The sequence below is a fragment of the Falco punctatus genome (assembly GCF_963210335.1).
Source record: "Falco punctatus genome assembly, chromosome: Z".
NCBI classification, from domain to species: domain Eukaryota; kingdom Metazoa; phylum Chordata; class Aves; order Falconiformes; family Falconidae; genus Falco; species Falco punctatus.
The window spans coordinates 24,845,937-24,864,907 of NC_137586.1; the positions used below are offsets into that span (position 1 = coordinate 24,845,937).

General features: G+C 40.3%; 1 protein-coding gene and 1 long non-coding RNA gene across 5 annotated transcripts in view; one reads left to right on the forward strand and one right to left on the reverse strand.

Moving 5' to 3' along the window:
- The window catches only part of PIK3R1 (phosphoinositide-3-kinase regulatory subunit 1), a 61,151-nt gene extending 51,756 nt beyond the window's left edge, over positions 1-9,395 (forward strand). For all 4 annotated transcript variants that reach the window (XM_080370863.1, XM_080370866.1, XM_080370865.1 and 1 more), the window contains 5 exons: positions 1,043-1,185; positions 1,444-1,620; positions 1,731-1,799; positions 4,137-4,307; positions 4,764-9,395. In XM_080370863.1, coding sequence (XP_080226989.1) covers positions 1,043-1,185; positions 1,444-1,620; positions 1,731-1,799; positions 4,137-4,307; positions 4,764-4,953 — 750 coding nt within the window. In that variant the 3' untranslated portion in view covers positions 4,954-9,395. The remainder of the gene's footprint in view (positions 1-1,042; positions 1,186-1,443; positions 1,621-1,730; positions 1,800-4,136; positions 4,308-4,763) is intronic.
- LOC308056079 lies at positions 8,623-18,705 on the reverse strand. Its single transcript, XR_013924695.1, has 2 exons — positions 18,444-18,705; positions 8,623-10,950 (listed from the first exon to the last, which is right to left on the reverse strand). It is a non-coding gene; the product is annotated as an uncharacterized lncRNA (long non-coding RNA).
- Between the last annotated feature and the right edge of the window lie 266 nt (positions 18,706-18,971).

Here is an 18,971-nt window from a genome sequence, read left to right on the forward strand (position 1 = left end):
GGGAGAGTGGAAGACTTCTGTGGATTTAAGAGAATATTATTGTAAATTCATACTGCCGTCTTCTTCCACCTTTTGCCTTCTTTCGTTCTGCCACCACTGCCATTGCCCGAAAGAGGAAACATATCTGATGTGTTTGCTCAGTACAGTAGAATCACTTACTCATGTTTGAACAGTTACCAACTGTAACCTAACCCACCCTGTACCCAAGCCTCACACTTACATAAAAAGGCAAGTAAAGAACTATCTTGATTTACCAGCACTTCTGCACACTGACCTCATCAAGCCGAGTTACGGTTTTCAAGGCACATTTGCAGGGGAGCATTGTATTTTATTACTAGTTTTTGTTTGAAGGGTCTGGTTTCATCTGTGCAGGGTAGAGCTGTGACACGTGTAGATCCAGAATGAATAATGCAAGAATGCAAAACTGCCTCTGTCCTTCTTTCAACTTAACCAATTAGTAGCAAAGTCTTGAAGTGCCAATGAATTAGTGCAGTTTTACAGACCCAGAATCAAGACTGCTTCTTAAAATGTGCAGGAAATACACCTAAAATAATGGAAGAAAGGTGGGGAAGTGCAGGCAACTTGAACTGATGCCTTAAAAGACCTGGCTATCGACTAGCTCTGCAGGGGCAGGAGGATGGACTAAATGACCTCCTGAAACCTGTCCAAGCCAGTATCTTACACTTTTATTTCAGAAAGCCAGATGTGTCTCTAAGGTCATTAATTGGTACAAAGGGCAGAGTGCATTGCCATAAGGCTCTAATCATCACAAATAAAACTTACTTATACAAAACAAAGATTGTAGCTAGCTCTTTGCCTAGCAGTTTTCTGTTCTTGGAAAACCTAATCATGGAAAGCCTAATCATGGCAGCCTTTTGCACAGGCCTGTTCTCTCTGTTACAGGGCTCTGCATACAGAATGCGTTCCGGTAAGGGGATATTAAAACCTTCTTCTGCAATATACTGAAGTGTTCCTGGGTGCATGCCAATAAGTCATCCATGCTGTCAGATAACAACTATAATAACAATTATTTTATTTTCAGGAAATTCAAATGAAAAGAACAGCTATTGAAGCATTTAATGAAACAATAAAAATATTTGAAGAGCAGTGCCAGACACAAGAAAGATACAGTAAGGAGTACATTGAAAAATTTAAACGGGAAGGAAATGAAAAAGAAATACAAAGGTCAGTATTTGTATTTGCATTTCAAATTGTATAATTTTGAAGAAAGAAACAATGCCAAGTGTAGATCTGCCTAAAACTAAAGCAAGATGTCAAGTTTAAAGTTGTTCAGTTATAAGCAAAGAAGCCTCAAAATGGGGTAGATGTGAATTTGCAAAATGTATAGCTATATCTAGAGAAATTACACACCGCTAAACAGCAGATTATGAAGTTATGAATCAGACATCATCAGAATATAACCTACCACATTATTCCATTCAGGATCATGCACAACTATGAAAAACTGAAGTCTCGAATAAGTGAAATTGTGGACAGCAGACGTAGATTAGAAGAGGATTTAAAGAAGCAAGCAGCTGAGTATAGAGAGATAGACAAACGTATGAACAGCATTAAGCCAGACCTCATACAGCTGAGGAAGACAAGAGACCAGTACTTGATGTGAGTATCATTATGAATTAACAAAATTATTTTTTAAAAAAGTTGGGGGGGTTTTATGGGTAACCAGCTTCTGTGACTAAAAATTAATTTTATTTGTAATTATTGTCCAGGTGGCTGACTCAAAAAGGTGTTCGGCAAAAGAAGCTAAATGAATGGCTTGGAAATGAAAATACAGAAGAGTGAGTATTAAAAGATTTAAGTATTTCTGGTATTTCAGATCATCTTCGGCAAAAGTGAGATAAACCATATTTACTTCCTCGACCACACAGAGGAAATCTCAAGCCTAGGTCTCCAGTAACAACGCACACTGTTAACACATGGCAGTCTATGTAATGCAAATATTACAAAGGACTCTGTTACACACCCTACTCTCCATTATTCTGGGAGGTTCATATTCAAAGCACAGCAATGTAATGTGTGTCTTTATTCTTACCTGAAAATGCAGATGATAAGGTGTTAGTATCTTACAGAGATGCCATATGGATGGATAAGTTGTTCAGAAGGTCTCTTAGGCATGGGCAGGCTTTTTCCAAATTTCAAGCATTGGTACTATGGTGCTATCTAGTATAGTGGTACCCATGTCAGCATATCACACTGCTGTTGGAGATGATAAAATTGTATATGCTGGAGTGGTCCTTCTCTGGTTTTGTGGTCTATTTAATTTTTGAGGGAAATGGCAGGATAGTATTCTGTCATTTCAAGCAATTCAGTTTACTATAGGTTCTGACGTGGGCTTGTCTAATGAATACATTTCACTTCATTCCTGGGGAAAAAGCAAAAAGCACAAAGCACCTTGGTATTGTGAATGTCGACCAAATTTAAACAAAAGCAAGCCACACAATATTATCAAAAGAGTAGTAAGAGTGAAGAATGAACAAATAGAAAGTTGTCTGAGTAATACTCATTTCAACATTTTCTGCATATGTAGTTTCTTGTGCATGCCTTTTACACTGCCTGGCTGAACATACAGTGAAAGCAGCAGAGTGACAACTGTTTAGTGGATTTACATTCTAGCCGTGTCCACATATGTTTTCATTTGGCTTGGTTTATTGAGTCTCCTACTGTTATCCTGGAAATTGTGCATCTTTGCTGTGGCTGCACTGATGGAAGCAGGGGATAAAAATGGCATGCACTTTTTAAAGCCATGTTGTTTACTCAGTCTTAGCACAGCTCAAAGATGATACGATGGAGAATGTGTAGGCACCTGTTTCCAGTAGTATTTCCATCACTTAAACAGTAGACAAAGAACAACACCAGGCCGTGGTTGTAGTGTGGCATCAAAATAGTAAGTGAAACTTTAAAGAAAATCTTCCTTTTCCCTTACTCTGTTACTCTCCTTGCCAGCAAGTATGGCAAAAGTGCTTGTGTTTCTGCTGAAAAATTAAACTTTCAGAATATGACTTTTTTCCTAAAGTTGTAATGCAGAAAAAAAATCACTATAATGAGCAGCAGGAAAAACAGGAATCACTTTCTCTAGGTGCTCATTGCAAATAGAGCCACTGCTAAATGTATTTGAGTATCATGTAGAGCAAAGGAGTACAGTGGGATAAGGGACCTAGAAAGCGTCATCTGAAACAAAAGAACCCATCTTCTTTTCTGAAAATTTTAATTCTTTTTGAGATGGCTGATTTCTGTAGAGTACTTTGAGAATCTTCAGAAAGACAGAACTGTGGATGAATGAGAAGTCATGTTTTCTTAGACCAAGGAGAAGTGATTAAAAACCTATTACAGAGACAACAGATACATTAGCTAAACAGAGGCTGATTGCAATCTCAGCAGGAGAGGCAGGACCCACCAGTTCACGCTGTTGGAGGAGTGGGGGGCTCTGGGACTGCAGAACATCAAAGTGGTGTCCACGTAGCTGACCCAGAGACATCTTTCATGGTGGGCTTTAGCTCAGAGGGTTCTCTATAACTCTGAATTGGCGTTAGAGTTGGTAGCTGTTTTGGTGGAGATGGCCCTGTATTTTATGCTCGTCTTATAATCTGGTCATAAGGAGGGAGAGAGTGAGAGCGCTCTACTATTCCACCTTTTCCACAAAGCCATCTCACCTGTAAATAATTAGTCTACCTGCACAACTGCTCACAGCTTTCCCAAGCAACAGCTGTAGCTGATATGTTGCATGGTTTTTCACTGCTGACCAAGTGTTCTTATCTTTGGAAATGAAGCTGAATCAGAGGGTATTTTGTTGGTCTTGCTATTTACCAAAACAGTGAGCAACAGTGTAAGTACTCAAGCATCACAGCAGATTCTGAAGAATAACACAACATCCTTTTATATTCTTCTTCAGATTTACAGGGGTGTTTTTAAAAGAATCAAGAACCAGAGCTTATATTTTATTTTTATTAAGTGGTTTGAACAGTGCAGTATTACATGGTTTACATCCCTAGTTTTACCAGGGAAGTATCCTACTAACCACTGATTATTTTTTTAACTAATATGAAATGGGGACTACTTAATTCATGGATTTTGTTCTGCTGTGTGTTTCACAAAGACATTTTGTCCTATTTCAACAGCCAATACTCTATGGTAGAAGATGATGAGGACTTGCCCCATCATGATGAGAGAACATGGAATGTGGGAAATATCAATAGAAGCCAAGCTGAAAATCTGCTGCGGGGAAAACGAGATGGAACATTCCTTGTTCGAGAAAGCAGCAAACAAGGCTGCTATGCCTGCTCTGTTGTGTACGTACTCTAATTTGCAAATGATGTAACCAAAATTTGAGGCACCTACCTCGAGCCAGGGGCAGCTAGACACTTGCATATACACAGATCCTATTGGACCTTTGTGCGTAGAAGCAGACCAACAAGACCTGAGGCCATCCTTATTGCTGCTCCATTTCCTACACAGCTCAGATCTGTGCCACTCCCACAGATGAGCCTCACACAGAAGAAGGGAAACCAAAGTATGAATGCACTCCTTCCTGTGCATCTGCTAAGTTCTGCCTGTCTGCTGCCTCTCTAAGCTAACACAACATCTGGGAATTTGGGTTAAAATTAGGTTTTTACCATTATCCCACCTCAGAAGACAGGAATTCTAGGTAGTGACTAGCATGTTAAGATTTATTGCCAATACCTTATTTTCTAGTAATTTTACTGTACTGACAAACTAAAAACTGATGGGTTTTTTTTCCTTTTTAGGGTGGATGGAGAAGTAAAGCACTGTGTGATAAACAAAACACCTACTGGGTATGGATTTGCAGAGCCATATAACTTGTACAACTCGCTCAAAGAACTGGTGCTACATTATCAACACACATCACTTGTGCAGCACAATGACTCTCTCAATGTCACACTAGCCTACCCAGTATACGCGCAGCAGAGGCGATGAAGATCTTAATACTCTGCATTGTTTGTTTTTTTTTCTAAAGAAAAGATTTGACAACATTGAGGCCTCTGGAGAGAAAAGGCTCCTTTCAGCCTTACTCAAGAATCTGAGCTGCAGTATCAAAGCTATCTGTCTTCAGATGGGACTAGAGCTTTCCTTCACAACTGTAGTGGGAGAGATCACAGTATTAAGCTGTGAACGTATGTTTCTAATCTGAAGTGCTTTTTTTTTTTTTTTTTTTTTTGTAACTAAGAAAATTAAAACACAAGAGAGAGAAATCTGAACCTGATCTCCCTGCAGGGACATAGAGGCCTTTAAGCATGGTGCTTGTTTACGACCACTTCTGAAGCTTTACCAGCTAGAACATTGGATTCTCCACACACAAGGTATAAGAGGTCTTTGTCATTCAGTTATTGGAATTCTGTCATCATGACCTGGCTTGGACTTGGTGTTGCTGCACTCAGTGGATCCAGACACACAGCATTGTGGATTCTTTTGGTTTCTGGTGAATGATATGTAGCAGAATGGCACTTTCATTTCTAAGGGACACTTTAAAAGGACTACAGTTACAGTATGTTTTTCAGAGTGTTTGTAATAGCAAAGTGCCAGGAAGCGTTTTGTTTAGACATTTAAAAATCCATTTTAAGAATATATTTAAGACTGAAGAAAACAGGACTTTCAGTGGCATACAGTATATAATAATGTACATAGTACTGGATGACTAACTATCACTGATGGAAACTATCAATACCAAACTGCTTTTCTTTTCCCGTTTCTGTTTGCTGAAAGCTTAGACCATGCTATGCAATACTGAATTTTCTTTAGGCTGTAGTCTTCTCTCAAGCATATCTACAGGTTAAGCTTGGTTTTCTTTCCTGTTTCCTTGTCTTCTTTTTTCTTTCTTTCTTTTGGCTGAGAATATTTTTCCTGATGATTATTTTTTATTATTCATTTTGTTTGTTGGTTGGTGGTTGTTTGTTGTAGGTTTTGGGGTTTTTTTTTCAAATGTACAGGAGGCCAGCATGAGTTGGCTTCAGAATTAAAACTATGAAATACTTTACGATTTTCTATGTACAGAATATTGGGCTACTAGCTCAAAGTTTTAAAAGTTCATAATTTTTTTGACAAAATATTCTGTTGGGGCAGTGCCTGATAAGCTTCAAAGCTGCTTTATTCAATAATAATTAAAAAAAAAAGAACATTACAAAATATCACTGAGTCCAACAACATCGTTTCAGAGATATCTTTAGAATACGGTACCACGCTGTTTGCTTCTTGAAGCATTTTGAACTTCTGTCATGATTGTCTTGTATTTGGAACATGAAAAATTGTCTATCCTCTAATAGTGATTGCAGAAAAATGAGAAGTTTGGCTACTGGCGTGGATAGTTTCGATCCCAGAATGAATCCACTCTTCACAGTAAATAAATCACTTCTTGACCTACTGTGGCAGAACTTTTGTCAGCATGTAAAGGTATTTTCATTTCATATGAAGGAAGTTTCTCTGACCTGTTGCCTAGGGGTTGGGTTTTTTTGTATTAGTATTGCAAAAAGAAAGCTCCCACCTGTACTGAGAATGTTTAGATATAGCATAGAGCTAAGACTGGAAAATGTCTTTTTTGAAAATGATTAGACTATCATATTAAACATCTTTGATTTATTTTCAGAAGTTTGTAGACTGGGGCAGTATCATAAGTGAACACTTTTATAATTTCAGGCACCAGAGACTTACAGAATTACGGTTTAGTTAAGGGAAACAAATACATGAATCCCACTAAAGCAAACAACAGGAATTGTGGGATAATTCACTGTCAATGGTTTGCAACGGTTATTTATTGTCCTGACTGCTCAGGAAATTCACACATTGCAAATCAATAAAGTAATGAAGTTAAGAGAAATCTTGGAAAAGTTTTCACTAAGTGCACATACAAATTTATTCTTCCCCCAAGACACAAAGGCAAGATCCATTACTATTAAAGAGAGCTGCACACACAATCAAAAGGGCAAAATCCATGGAGTTTTCTTGTAATAGCTTTGTTTTAGAGATACACGTATTTTAATTCCAAGTATGCAGCGCTTATTAGGCTATTGGAAATAATAGCCTAATCTCCAGTAGTTTTTATATTATCTTTTAATTTTTACCTTCCTTCATTTCTGAGACTGTAAGGCTTTTGATTTTATTTTGATTTTGTGCTCTTTATTTTTGGTGGGTCGTCTTTGTTTTCCTGTAGATGTATTTTCTTACTAGAATTTATATCAGGAAACGTGATTCAACCAACATTAATGTTGCAGGATAGTCACCACGTACAAAATTATTCTTAGTATTTTTTCTAAATAGAAGTTTAGTCTTCAACCTTTCCCTTCCTCATTCCACACTCTTTTCAGGCCTGTAGGACCATGTAAATTTGGTTTACTAATAACTGGTTTTTACTATGAAAAGCACCAACAGTTACTCTAGCATGCCAGTTACACTACTGGGCTTGAAATTATGAATTAGTTCAATATACAACAATTTAACATTTGTAGCAATCCAAGATATTCTTTGGACATATATTAATTTTTGAATGTTAAATAGTTTAAGAGTAAAATTGTATTTTTTTCTCTATAAGCAAAATACATGTAATCTGGATTGATGTTTCACGTAGCATTTGTCAAGAAATTTTATCATAGTTAAGGCATTTGGATCTAGTTTTACTCATATTAAGAAAACCTCTGCTATGTTGGTGGGCCATATCCTTAGCATGCCCAGCCGAGTATGGAATATTATTTGTTCCTGTCGTGGTGTACAACTTCTCTTCATCTGTGTAGCAGGGAAAAAGAATAGTGTGTGTACAAATTTGGCACTTGCTTTTCTTGCACAAGCAACAGTGAGAAATAAGCACTATGTTGTGACAATGATTGCTTAGGGCTTTTTAAGGGGATGTTCTACCTACACAGGGTCTGTGCAATTTGCAAGGATCACTTATGCCCTCAAATTGGCATGAGTGGGTTTTCTTTGGTACTTATGTATTGTGTGGCCTCTGCATTTCTCTCGCTCCTTAATGCACAGAGCTAAGTCCTGCCAAAGGCCCTATTCACTGCAGACTTGTACTCAATGTACCATATCGTTCACTCCAGTTTTGATTTGGTCTCAGACAGACTAATGTAGGCAGAAAGAAAGCATGTGGATATAACTGAAGAAACACAGTGCTTTTCTGTATTTCTATTGACATGTAGTTTTTCCATTTAATGTAATTCAAGGTTGATAGTTGTTTGTTATCTTTTTTTGGTTTGGGGATTTTTTTTTGTTTTGCTTTAAATCCCTGAGTTATGCTGCAGAGCAGCAGCACTTTCACAACACCTTTGAAAGGTATGAGACATAACACAGAGAACCAAAACCCACAAGCAAAATCAGGAGTTTCTGATTTCCTTAAGGAGAAATTTGAATTTGCAGGTTTGGAGATGTGTATCTGTGCGTATGCATGCACACTTGCTGTGTTCATGTATGAATAGATCCCCGTGTAGGTACATATTCACCAAACACGAATATTTTGCTGAATTTAGTATTTAGTGATATCGTTAACTTTGTTTAAAGACACACACACATACAAATTAGACCTTTGTGGGTGCAGCATGTTTCCAAATACTGAGTTTCTGTGTTGTTAAATATTTTCTTTAAAAAACAAAAAAACAAAAAACAAAAAAAACCAAAACAAAACAAAAAAAAAAAAAAAAAAAACAAAACAAAAAAAAACAAAACACCACCTTGTCTGTATGGTTCTGTTATCTGAGAAATCTTGTCAAGCAATCTGTAAAACCAAATCTTCAAATTTTTCTATTTGGTGTCACCTGTTCTGTAGTGAAGAAATGGCTTTGTCTTGTAATTGGCAATGAAATAATAACGCTTGGGAAAACATTCAGATGCTTCTAATGGGGAATACTTCTGCCGATTTTCACACAGTGCTTTTGCTATGCATGGTATTAAGTTGGGAAAGTGAATCCTGATGATTTTTTTTTCAGGGTCACTTTAGAAATGGGCAGCTCAAAGCAAAATGCCTCCCATGGGACAAGGTTTCAAAATACAACATGTTATGTAGAATCATGTTGTATTTACTGCAGTTGAAGACTCAACTGGGCTGTGGGGATTATTAACATATATTGCACTTGTCCTAATGAGATTGCATTAGCTGCCCAAGATGCTGCTATTTTTTTTATTCTTGTTTTTAGAAATAAAGCTCTGTTCTGTTAAATGTCTTTAAAACATTAAGATTACTTTGTTTTAAAATGGTCTTTGAGGAGGTAGAGGGTAAAGTGGGTTGTAAGTTGCCTTTACAAGGCAACAGAGGAAACATGCCTCCTTGAAATTTTGTTAAAGCTATAGAGTTGATGGAGCTGTGTCTTGTTTTTAAGTTGCTTTAAAAATTGTAATAAGTCTTCAAGCAGAATAAAGTTTGTTTTGAAAACACATTTCAGTTGTTGAGGCTTCAGTAAGGACTGAGATGTCTATTTACCATCATCCTTGGCCAACTCTTCCTGTCTATATGTGGCCTACTTTGACATGAGACACAGATGTGCGTAATATTAGAGGGTACTGGGGAGCAAATGATTCCAGCTGACTCACAGCCATCCTATGTATTGAACTGAATGGAAGAGCTGAGTAGCTCCAAAATAGCCTTGTGTCAAACAGTAGCAAAATGACAGTTCTGCTCACCTCATACTCTTGTGAAAGCAGTACTGTATACATGATCTGTGATCTACCTTTTACACTAAAGATGAAGTTCTGGTTCTTCTGAAAGTGGTGTGAGTTTTGTCACTGATTTCCATTAAGCCAGCCTGTCAGCTGTTGCAGCTTGAAGTTATTTACCATCTTCATGGCTGCATCTAATGTGAAAACCAATAGAATGAAGAAGAAGGAGGAAGTAAGGGGAGGACTGGGCAAGACCGATTCTGAGCATTGTTTTCTTCCCCTCATTATTGGTATGTGGGTATGTGGTATCTGACTTCTCTGAGCCCATCCGTATCTTGCCCCAGAACAGGTTCTCCAGGGAAGTTGGCCAGCCACTCTGGAAGTGGAAGAGGTTCCTATTCCCATTCTATCCCAGGTTTCCACTCCAGAATCTACCCATATTTTGGTTGCAGTGGTCACATAACTGCCCCTGACTGAGGTACTCAGGTAGCACAGGCTTGAAATAATTCTTAATAATCACAACATTGTCACTAGAGGTTCTTAGAAGAAACTTAGAGTAAATGCTGTTGTCATATTTTTAGCCAGCTTAATAGAAAACGGGGCTACATCTCCGATGAGCATGTCTGTTGCAGTTTTTCTGTTAGTAAGCTGATTCTTTGAAAGAGACATTGAGTTTATCTTGTTCCCACTCCCTGAGCCGATGTTGAGCAACACAAGTACTTCTGCAACCATGGAGCTCACATCTGAAAATAGGGTTAGCTAGATCATGAGTCACGCATTGTCCATCATCAGCTATTGGGAGAAATTAAGACTGGCTGATCATAATCTGCAGAAATCTATGCACCAGCAGATTTCTTGCCTGTGTCATACATTGTATAGAATGGCAGACTGGAAAAATAGTTTGCCAAAATGTCATTCTATTTTTGCTATCTGCAGACAAACACACCCCCACTTTCCCTCTCTGCTTTCCTGCTAAGGCTTGATGGTCATTTCTCATAGGGAATATGAAAAACTGCTTAAATCTATCTCTGTGCAGCTACAAGTGGGTGTGGTATTTTTAAAGGCCTTGGGAATGCTTGTCGTGAGGGTTTTTCCTCCCCAAGCTGCTGGACTCGTGCAAAGTCACGTGCGAGTAACTTCATACAAATCCCTTTGTCTAAGCTGCAAAGCCAAAAAGGGAAGAGATTTTAAAACGTTTCACTTGCCTTCTCGGGGCTTCACTGAAGGGACAGGTGGCATCTCCTCCCCTCAGCCTCCAGCATCTCGCCCATCCCCACACCCAGCACCCGGCTTTCCCGCTGCCCGACGGGAAACTTCCTTCAGCCACTGGGCCCCCTGTAAATGATACACCAGTGCTCATCAGCTGGCCGGTGAACAAGGGTGGCTTTGGCAGACAGAGGTCCCTGTCAAGCAAACAGGCCAGGCAGGGGGTCAGGCAGAGCCCCAGTGAGTGCCTGTGGGCGGCTCTGCACAGGCAGACACACGCGCTCCCATGGCGGCAGGTGGGGGCAGCCAGGGGCACAATGGCAGCGTGAGGAGAGCCCTGTGGCACAGCGCTGCTGAGGCCCTGGGCCACCTCTTGCTGCCCGTCACAGCCTCTCATGGAGGCAGCCCTCCCTTGCACCACGGGGAAGAGCCCCTCTTGTTCGCACAGGGACCCGTTTGAGACAACTATGTTTAGGATATCTAACATTTACCTCAGGGGCCTGACACCCCATGGGGACCCTGGGTGAAACCTGAAGAAATGCCAAACCGTGACTGAGGTCCTGCCAGTGTCCCAGGCTGGTAAGAAGGCTAAAAATAAGCAGTTCTGCTTTCGCTGCGGGATGGCACGTGGGACACCGGGGTCAGACGTGCTTCCCACCACATGTGGGCTGTACAGAAGGTGCTAGGCCTTCTCTATTGCCTCTGAAACAACAAAAAGCACAAACTGTGGGAGTGCTGCCGAGGCCATGGTTCTGGTGTCTCTTTTTTTTTTTTTTAAAGTCCCTTTGAGGACCCATGACTTCAAATACATGGACTACCAAAAATAGAAATTCTGTCAGGACCTTCTGGGTCAACAGATAGAAATTGATCAGCCTCTGTTCAAACTCTGGCTAATCTTTGCAGGAAACAGCACTTTAATGTCTGAAAAGCAATCAGATAACCAGAAAAGTCCTGATAGCTCTTTGAAAAAGTGGGGGTTTATCCTGTGCCAGGCCATGTTTCCTGCCAGAACAGCATTGCAAGGACACATCTTGTTGTGCCATTCTTTCCTCTATGAAGAAACTACCTTTGCATACTAAAAAGGAGGAGTTTAGGCCACTGATTTAAACATGTGCAAATATTGATAGGATGAAGATTTAGCAGGTAGCATGCAAAAAGGTCTAAAACCTGCCATCCTCGGGTCTTTGAACAAACGATATTGACAAAATTGGATATGAATATACTTAATTCAGATGATGTCTGTCTGACTGTCATGTGTCTGGTATTCCTAACTCGTTAGAAGACTCTAGCCTGAGAGGAAAGGTAATGAATTAATATCTGAGAGCATTTCTCCCTCTATAAATGTTTATTTCCTACATGGGTTACTTCACTTTTCCACAAATCTTGTTCTTGGTGTAAAACAAATGTTCTGTGAAGGTTGCTTGATTATTTCTTTCATATATATATATATATATATATTTTATGTTGCAACTACCCGAAGTGCTTCAGCAAAGTTATTGATGGGGTGTTAGGTGAAACAGACACACCAAGAGTCAACATTTGGTGACCTTCCTGCAGGGAATCGTGTGGCTGGTTTGTGTGACCAGGTGGTTCATCACACCTGCCTGTCCAGTACCCACAGCAGTGTTTCATACCGATGCTGGCTTTTGTGTGCCCTCGGGCCTGTCACTGCACTCAGGGGAATGAGGTGTAAGCTTTACCTTCCTAAAAGGTGAGTATAGCAACTCTTAGCAGCTTGTATGTGTGTGTGAGGCTGAATGGGAGTACAGACCTGAAAGAGTATGAAGTGGAAATATGAGAGGAATGCAAACCCAGCAGCTGTCTGAGCTGGAGCCAGCTGTGCCATGCCACTGGGCAGAGATGAAGGGAACAGTCTCCCACCTCTCACTGCATCCTCTGGGCAAGGATGCTGACCGCATTGTGCTAGGGCTCCAGGCACCTTCCACCTTCCCTGTGACATCCATGCAGGATTATTAATTCTGTTGGGTAAAGGCTGCCACTTACTAACAGCAGCTGTTCGCATGCTCATGCAATTAGCAGCTCTTCTGTGTTTCAGGAAGACAGTGCGTTTGAACATTTTGAGGTGGGATTCATCTCATCTAATTTTAAGCACCCAAAAGAAGGGCTTTCCATCAAAGCCATCTGGCAAAACTGTCTTCACAGAGAGAGCCAGGCAATTCCCCACAGTGATTCACTTCACCTACCTCAGGCACTATTCTTAGGATGTGGTGAATCACACTCTGGAGTCACTCCATTGACTGGAGAGGGAGACCGCGCAAATGGTTTTTGCTAGACACGCAACTTTAAGGTGGCCAAAGTTAGATGAACTGTCTCTTCCCTGCTGATGGGCAGTTCCCTTTTAATCTTTCCAGTACCAGTGGTGATATCTTCTGCTCTTAGTCATAATGATAAGGGGCAATTAATTTGGGGCTGAAAGTTCAGTTGGTTTATAGAATTCTGGTCTTTCATAATAATTGTAAAGGTGGCAAACAAGTTCAAAAAGATGCTGGGCCATATCTTCCTTGGAGCTGTAATGCTGGACTCCATGCAGAGCAATGTGGATAAGCAATGCCAGGATACTGTCAGCTGCTTTGTCTGCTCCAGGGCAAAACCTTGCACTGATTCAGGCCTGGCTTACTGGTGCCTTCCAATGGCCTGTTATGAGAAAGTCACAGACCTGTCTTTTGGGGAATAATTTGGTCTCTCACTAGCCATGTGGTCAGCTGAGAAGACATGGATGAAGAAGATGCTGCTGTTTTGTCCGAGTGAGAACAGTTTGTTAGTCACACCTGTTATTTCCTTTCTTACCCAGAGGAAATTTAGGGACCTTGACTTTCTTTCCTTTCAGCTGATCCCTGGCCAAGAACACAGGGTCAGATACTGCGACAGTAAAACTAAGATAGAAAAGACTTCAGTCAAATTACCTCCCGGTCACACTGAGCTCTACCACAGAACAAGAGAGCTTTGTGAAATTCCCTATGCATCTACTACATGGAAAATTCAAGAAGGTGGCAGGCCCTACAATATTTTTTGGTACAGGAGTATATGCATAACTAGCCCAGTTAAACCAAACCTTTCAGTGGAGAATGCTTTACTCAGAAGGGCTTGCAGACTGCATGGGGATTTTCCCTGTCCAGTGAAATGGAAGATCTGGCGTTGCATAGCCTCAGTGGCTAGAGCAGATGCAGTGACAAGTCAAAGGCAAGAACAACATTTTGGGGAGAAGCTTCAGGAGACTTGAGATGAGAGAAAGCTGTTATGCAAACAGCTGTTGCTCTACTGATAACAGGCAATGTAAACAAGAAAGCCATGGACTGTCAAGCAACCCATGAGCACCAGGAGTCCTCAGGATATGTGAGTAAGATCCTTAGAATGGGTTCACAGCATTGCGCCTCTTTATGTCAGGCACTGTAGGGTTCCAGACAGAAGAACAATGCTCCTAGTTGAAGACAGGCAGACCTAACAGGTTAATGAATTTGCATAATCACTGTTCTGCAGGGCTGTGAGTGTTTCAGAGAGGATGAGAAGTCAAACTGATTTAAAAAATACCAAATGGCCAACTGGTGTACAAATACACACAATTAAATGATGTTGAAGTTTCAAAATGTCTTGATCCTTGTTACCAATAACAACAGCATTACTAAAACTGAAATCTTGTCATGGTCTGTCCGTTTCCCACTGTAATCTTGTCAGGCACAGATAAGCAAGGTCTCATACATGGTTCTCCACTGGAGAAAATGCTCTTATCTGGCTGGGCCACATGGGCTTCCAGGAACGTGCAGCCAGAGACTGGAACCAAGTTTGTCTTCCATTAGTGCAAGTCACTTGGGGGGTGTGTGCACTCTTCTGGCCAGCTGTGTGTGACAGGTCCTGGCTAATGCTGGCTCAAAACATCCATATTTAGAGTATGGGAGCAGAGGGGAAGGGAAAGGGGTTGCTAGTAAAGTCTTGGTAAGAATTTCTTTCACAAGAATCTTCCTTTTGGTGTCACATCCTCTATTAAGATGGTTCAAGAAAGCTGTTTTTACTGGGGAAGGTTGTTAGCTGTGTCAATTAAATGAACAGGTTTCCCTCCTTTATTTTTGGAACCTCTGTAGCAATGTGAATGCACATGCTTCCTCAGCATGTCTATGCTGAGGACACTGACTACAATACCTGCGGGCACACTTGGGCTCACCTGGCATTTCTTAGCTGAACACAACCAGCCACATGGCCTCAGGTCTGCAGACAAGCTGACTGAGAATGTATTCAGCTTCTTAGTAAGGCTGTGCCAATTAGTAGTCTTCATTTCAAAATGCCACACTCCTCCCATTTTTAAAATTTATTTATGCCTTGAAAATATATAAAATTGGTGAAAAGCCTCTTGAGAATCCTGAAAAAGTCCATGTCAATCTCAGTAAAGAAGTAACCACGCTGCACAAGTGAAACAGACTGCTCGAGGTGACAAGACACTGGAGCGTGGAAAGCGAGTCTACCACAGCTCCATCACTGCATCCCAATCCTTATTGGCTGTATCTATGATTTCTGTATCAAGTTTGATGGATTCATCTTCAGTCAAAAAACAAAGACTGGGGTTTTTTTGACTGTCTTCAAATCTTAGTATTCCAGCCACTGAGAGGACCAAACAACAGCTGAAGCAGGCCAAAGCTGCTCCTACCCATGCACCTGTTTTTTTTTTCTTTGGCAGTGGAGATGCAAGGGAAGTGATGGCTAGCTGATACAAAAACAGGATGCATCTGAGGAACATGCCTCGCAGAACCTCAAAGAAAGTACTCCCATATCTGGTAATACATATGGAGGCCTTGGCTGATGCAAGTCCATGCCCAATTCAACATGTATCAACATCTTCTTTGAGCTGTCATCTTCATAGCTTTTTAGATCACAAAAAGCATCAGCACAAGTTAGGCAGCTGGTTTCTTCTGATATTTTATTTAAAGTCAGCTATACTCTGTACAGTTCTGACACTGAAATAGCTGACTTTATGGTCCCCGTGAGAAAGTAATGGGTACCTATGGGTATCAGTCCCATCAGATACTGCACATCTGAAGTCTCTCTACACTTTTACCTCTGTACCTTCAGAAGCAAACCTGGTTCTGGAGCTCTAAGAACTGGCTCTCACTGAGAAAGAGGGACTGTGGACCTGGAAAAAAGCTCTTCTTCCTGTATTTTTCTAAGCTAACCATTTTCAGTGGATCAATATCCTGGGAGATCTACTTGAACGCAAGGAGAAGGATCAAGGATGGAGAAATATGACAAGATTGTTAATGTCTATCTGTTCTATTCATGTAGTCTTGTAAAACCTCAGATTTACTTATCTTTTTAATTTTGCTCTGCAGATCATTAAGGCCAAAATTTTAGAGCCCAACATCTTTATCAGTTTAAAGTGGTTGATGTATTTGTTAGTGCTGATGCATTTAATAATCCAAGGCTACATTCCTGTGTCAGAGTGAGGCCCACTCAGCAGCAAGATATTGTCATTCTCCATCCTTTCTAGAAATTAATCTAGTTGTGGGCCTTGAAGTAGACTAGGAATGTAAGACTCAGCATGCATATACTGGAGTTGATCAAGACTAGTTCTGCAAGGACAATTCTTATTAAAAAAAACCTTACTTGTTTGATATGAACCCCTCACAAGGGTTATGGATTCAGCTGAACTTTTTCAGTGTTCAAAATTAAAATCAGGAGTCCATTCTCCATCTAATACAGCCTGTTAGTCAACAGTGAACACGTTAGTAGTCATTTAGCATACGAGAGGTCTAGGAGAGTCTTTGGTAGGCAGTGGCTGAAGTCAGAGGTAAGACATCCTAAGTGAATGCTTTTTTGCACAAGACTAAAGAGTTAGCTTTCAACTACTGGTTGTTTCACCCCATTTAAATAAAAATATTCATTGGGATAAAGAAAAATTTTTATAGTGCCTAGTCACTAGGACACTCATTAGAGACAAGGGAAGACTGAATTCACATCCCAGCTTCAGTGGTTACTCCATGTGTACAGCATGAAGCCTAAAGCTTCTTGAAAATTAAGCAGGCTTAGGCTGAGACAGGTAATCATATAGTTATAAAGATGGTGGTGGTTTTCTGTAAGTAGCTTGATTTCTTGGTTCTTTACTGAGTATTATAGATCAAAAAGTGACACCTAGATCAGAATTACTTTTAGATCAATAGTCACATTTCAAGGCCTAATTGCAAGGTCTGCAATGTGAGTCTGGCTTTGGATTCTAAAGGACCAAAGTCTGGGAGCTTTTTCCACCATAAGAAACGATCTCATGTAATCACAAACCTTCTGGTTTGAACAGATACAACTTAAAAACAGAACAGGAAACCAAACCCAGCCAGATCTGAGTATGACACACAAACCAGGCTGGCCTGGTGTTTTCATAGCTGTACTTTATCCACTCAGAAATCAAAGGTATTTTAGATCCTCAGTTTTGGTTTGGCTCCTTTTTACTGAAAAGCTCAATAGTGCCTAGTCTTTTGGATCAGAAACATGACTATTTGAACACAGCAGTAACAAAAAAGCCAATGAATGTGTCAGAAGCTTTTATGACTCTAAAAATATATCACAGTGTAACTAACTGTTAACTGATTGGAAACTCCAAGCGAGAAAAGACCCTTGGGTCTTTGTTTCAAACCCCTTCCCTCCAGACTACTCCAATCCCAGCACAAATTCATGTGAACTAGAAAACGACAAATATGCATGATGGGGCTGTGTGTGCCAAAAATCTCTTTAGGTTCACTGACTCCATCTAATCCCAGAACAAGAATCTCCCCAGAATTATCTTTGTTCCCTATAGATAGATTTGGCTGCCATTCAGGTTACTATCTTTATTGTTAAATTAAAGTGATTAGCCCTGCCTACTTGCTAAGCTAAAATATTTTTAAATGGTTTCTGCTTTCTTTACCAGCATTTTTAAATGTGACTGAACAGCAGTCACTGGTCAGGCCTCCTGGTCTTGAAGACATGCATGATCTAGTAAAGTAGAAAGCATTCTCCTATCATTTGCATGGGGGCAGTATCAAAGTGCAAAAATGCTGAGTGGGTGATAGAATCACACCCGGGTATTCATTAAAGAAAGTTTAGTAGAAGAAGAGTCATATTAAAACTTCACTCAAATAATCCCTTTTGGACTGTATTGGAGGAACACCTGTTCAAATGCTGTTCAACCAGCAAAATGGCTATCATATCCAATAGGCAATTTATTTGACATCTTTTTCAATAATTTATCTAGCCCTGATGATACTGCATTCATAAGTGAGATAATTTAAATTATAAGTATTATTTAATTTTTCTGCCACAAGTTTCAGTGGGGTGATTTTGTACTTGTGTTGTACAAACCTGTTCCCACTGTGTGCCTCACTGCATGTACCCAGTGTACCTGAATGCTATTTGCAGTGGAAAATAGAACTTGTATTTCCCAATGAGAGAGTTTGACTATTCTTACAGGTGCCTGAGTTTCTTGAGCTCTTTGTTTATTGAATCTGAACTACAAACTTTGTTTAAATATTGTTCCCACACGGGGGATTTCTTTTTTTAGTGTTCTTCTGCATGTTCACCTCCCTGCCTAAAAAATAAGCTGGTGGAAGGGAGGGCAAATTGGCAGTCTGATCAAATGCTTGGCTTACCTGGTCATCAGCAGTCACTTTCAGAATGGGACAAACAGTTGATATGAGAGTAAATTCACAGGAGCTGGTGAAAAGATATTCTTGTGGCAGTCATCTGAATCGGGAAGGTTCAACTTTTTCTGTCTCTGTTTTATTGTGGAGATAGCTGGGAGGGGCAGGGGAGGAAGTGGTTTTTCGTTAGTGGTGAGGGCAAAGGGAGGTGTACATTTCCTCTCCTAAAAGTGCCATGTATAAAGCTGCTTGGTGTTTGTGTGTGTGTGTGTGTGTGTGTGTGTGTGTGTAGACAGGCATACAGGACAAGTCAGTAATTTTGACTACCGCAGCACCAGCTTGCACCATAAGAACAATCAGTCAGAAGTCCCATACCTACCATTTCTTCTCAGGCTGGCTGTGGAAATTCACATCTCAGTCTATTGCCATATCAAACCTGAATCTGTGAGAAAGTCCCCGACCCAAAGAAGGTAAGTTCATAAATTGGTAAGCAACTCAGCTGTTTCAAAGATATTGGAAATCTTAGACTACATACAG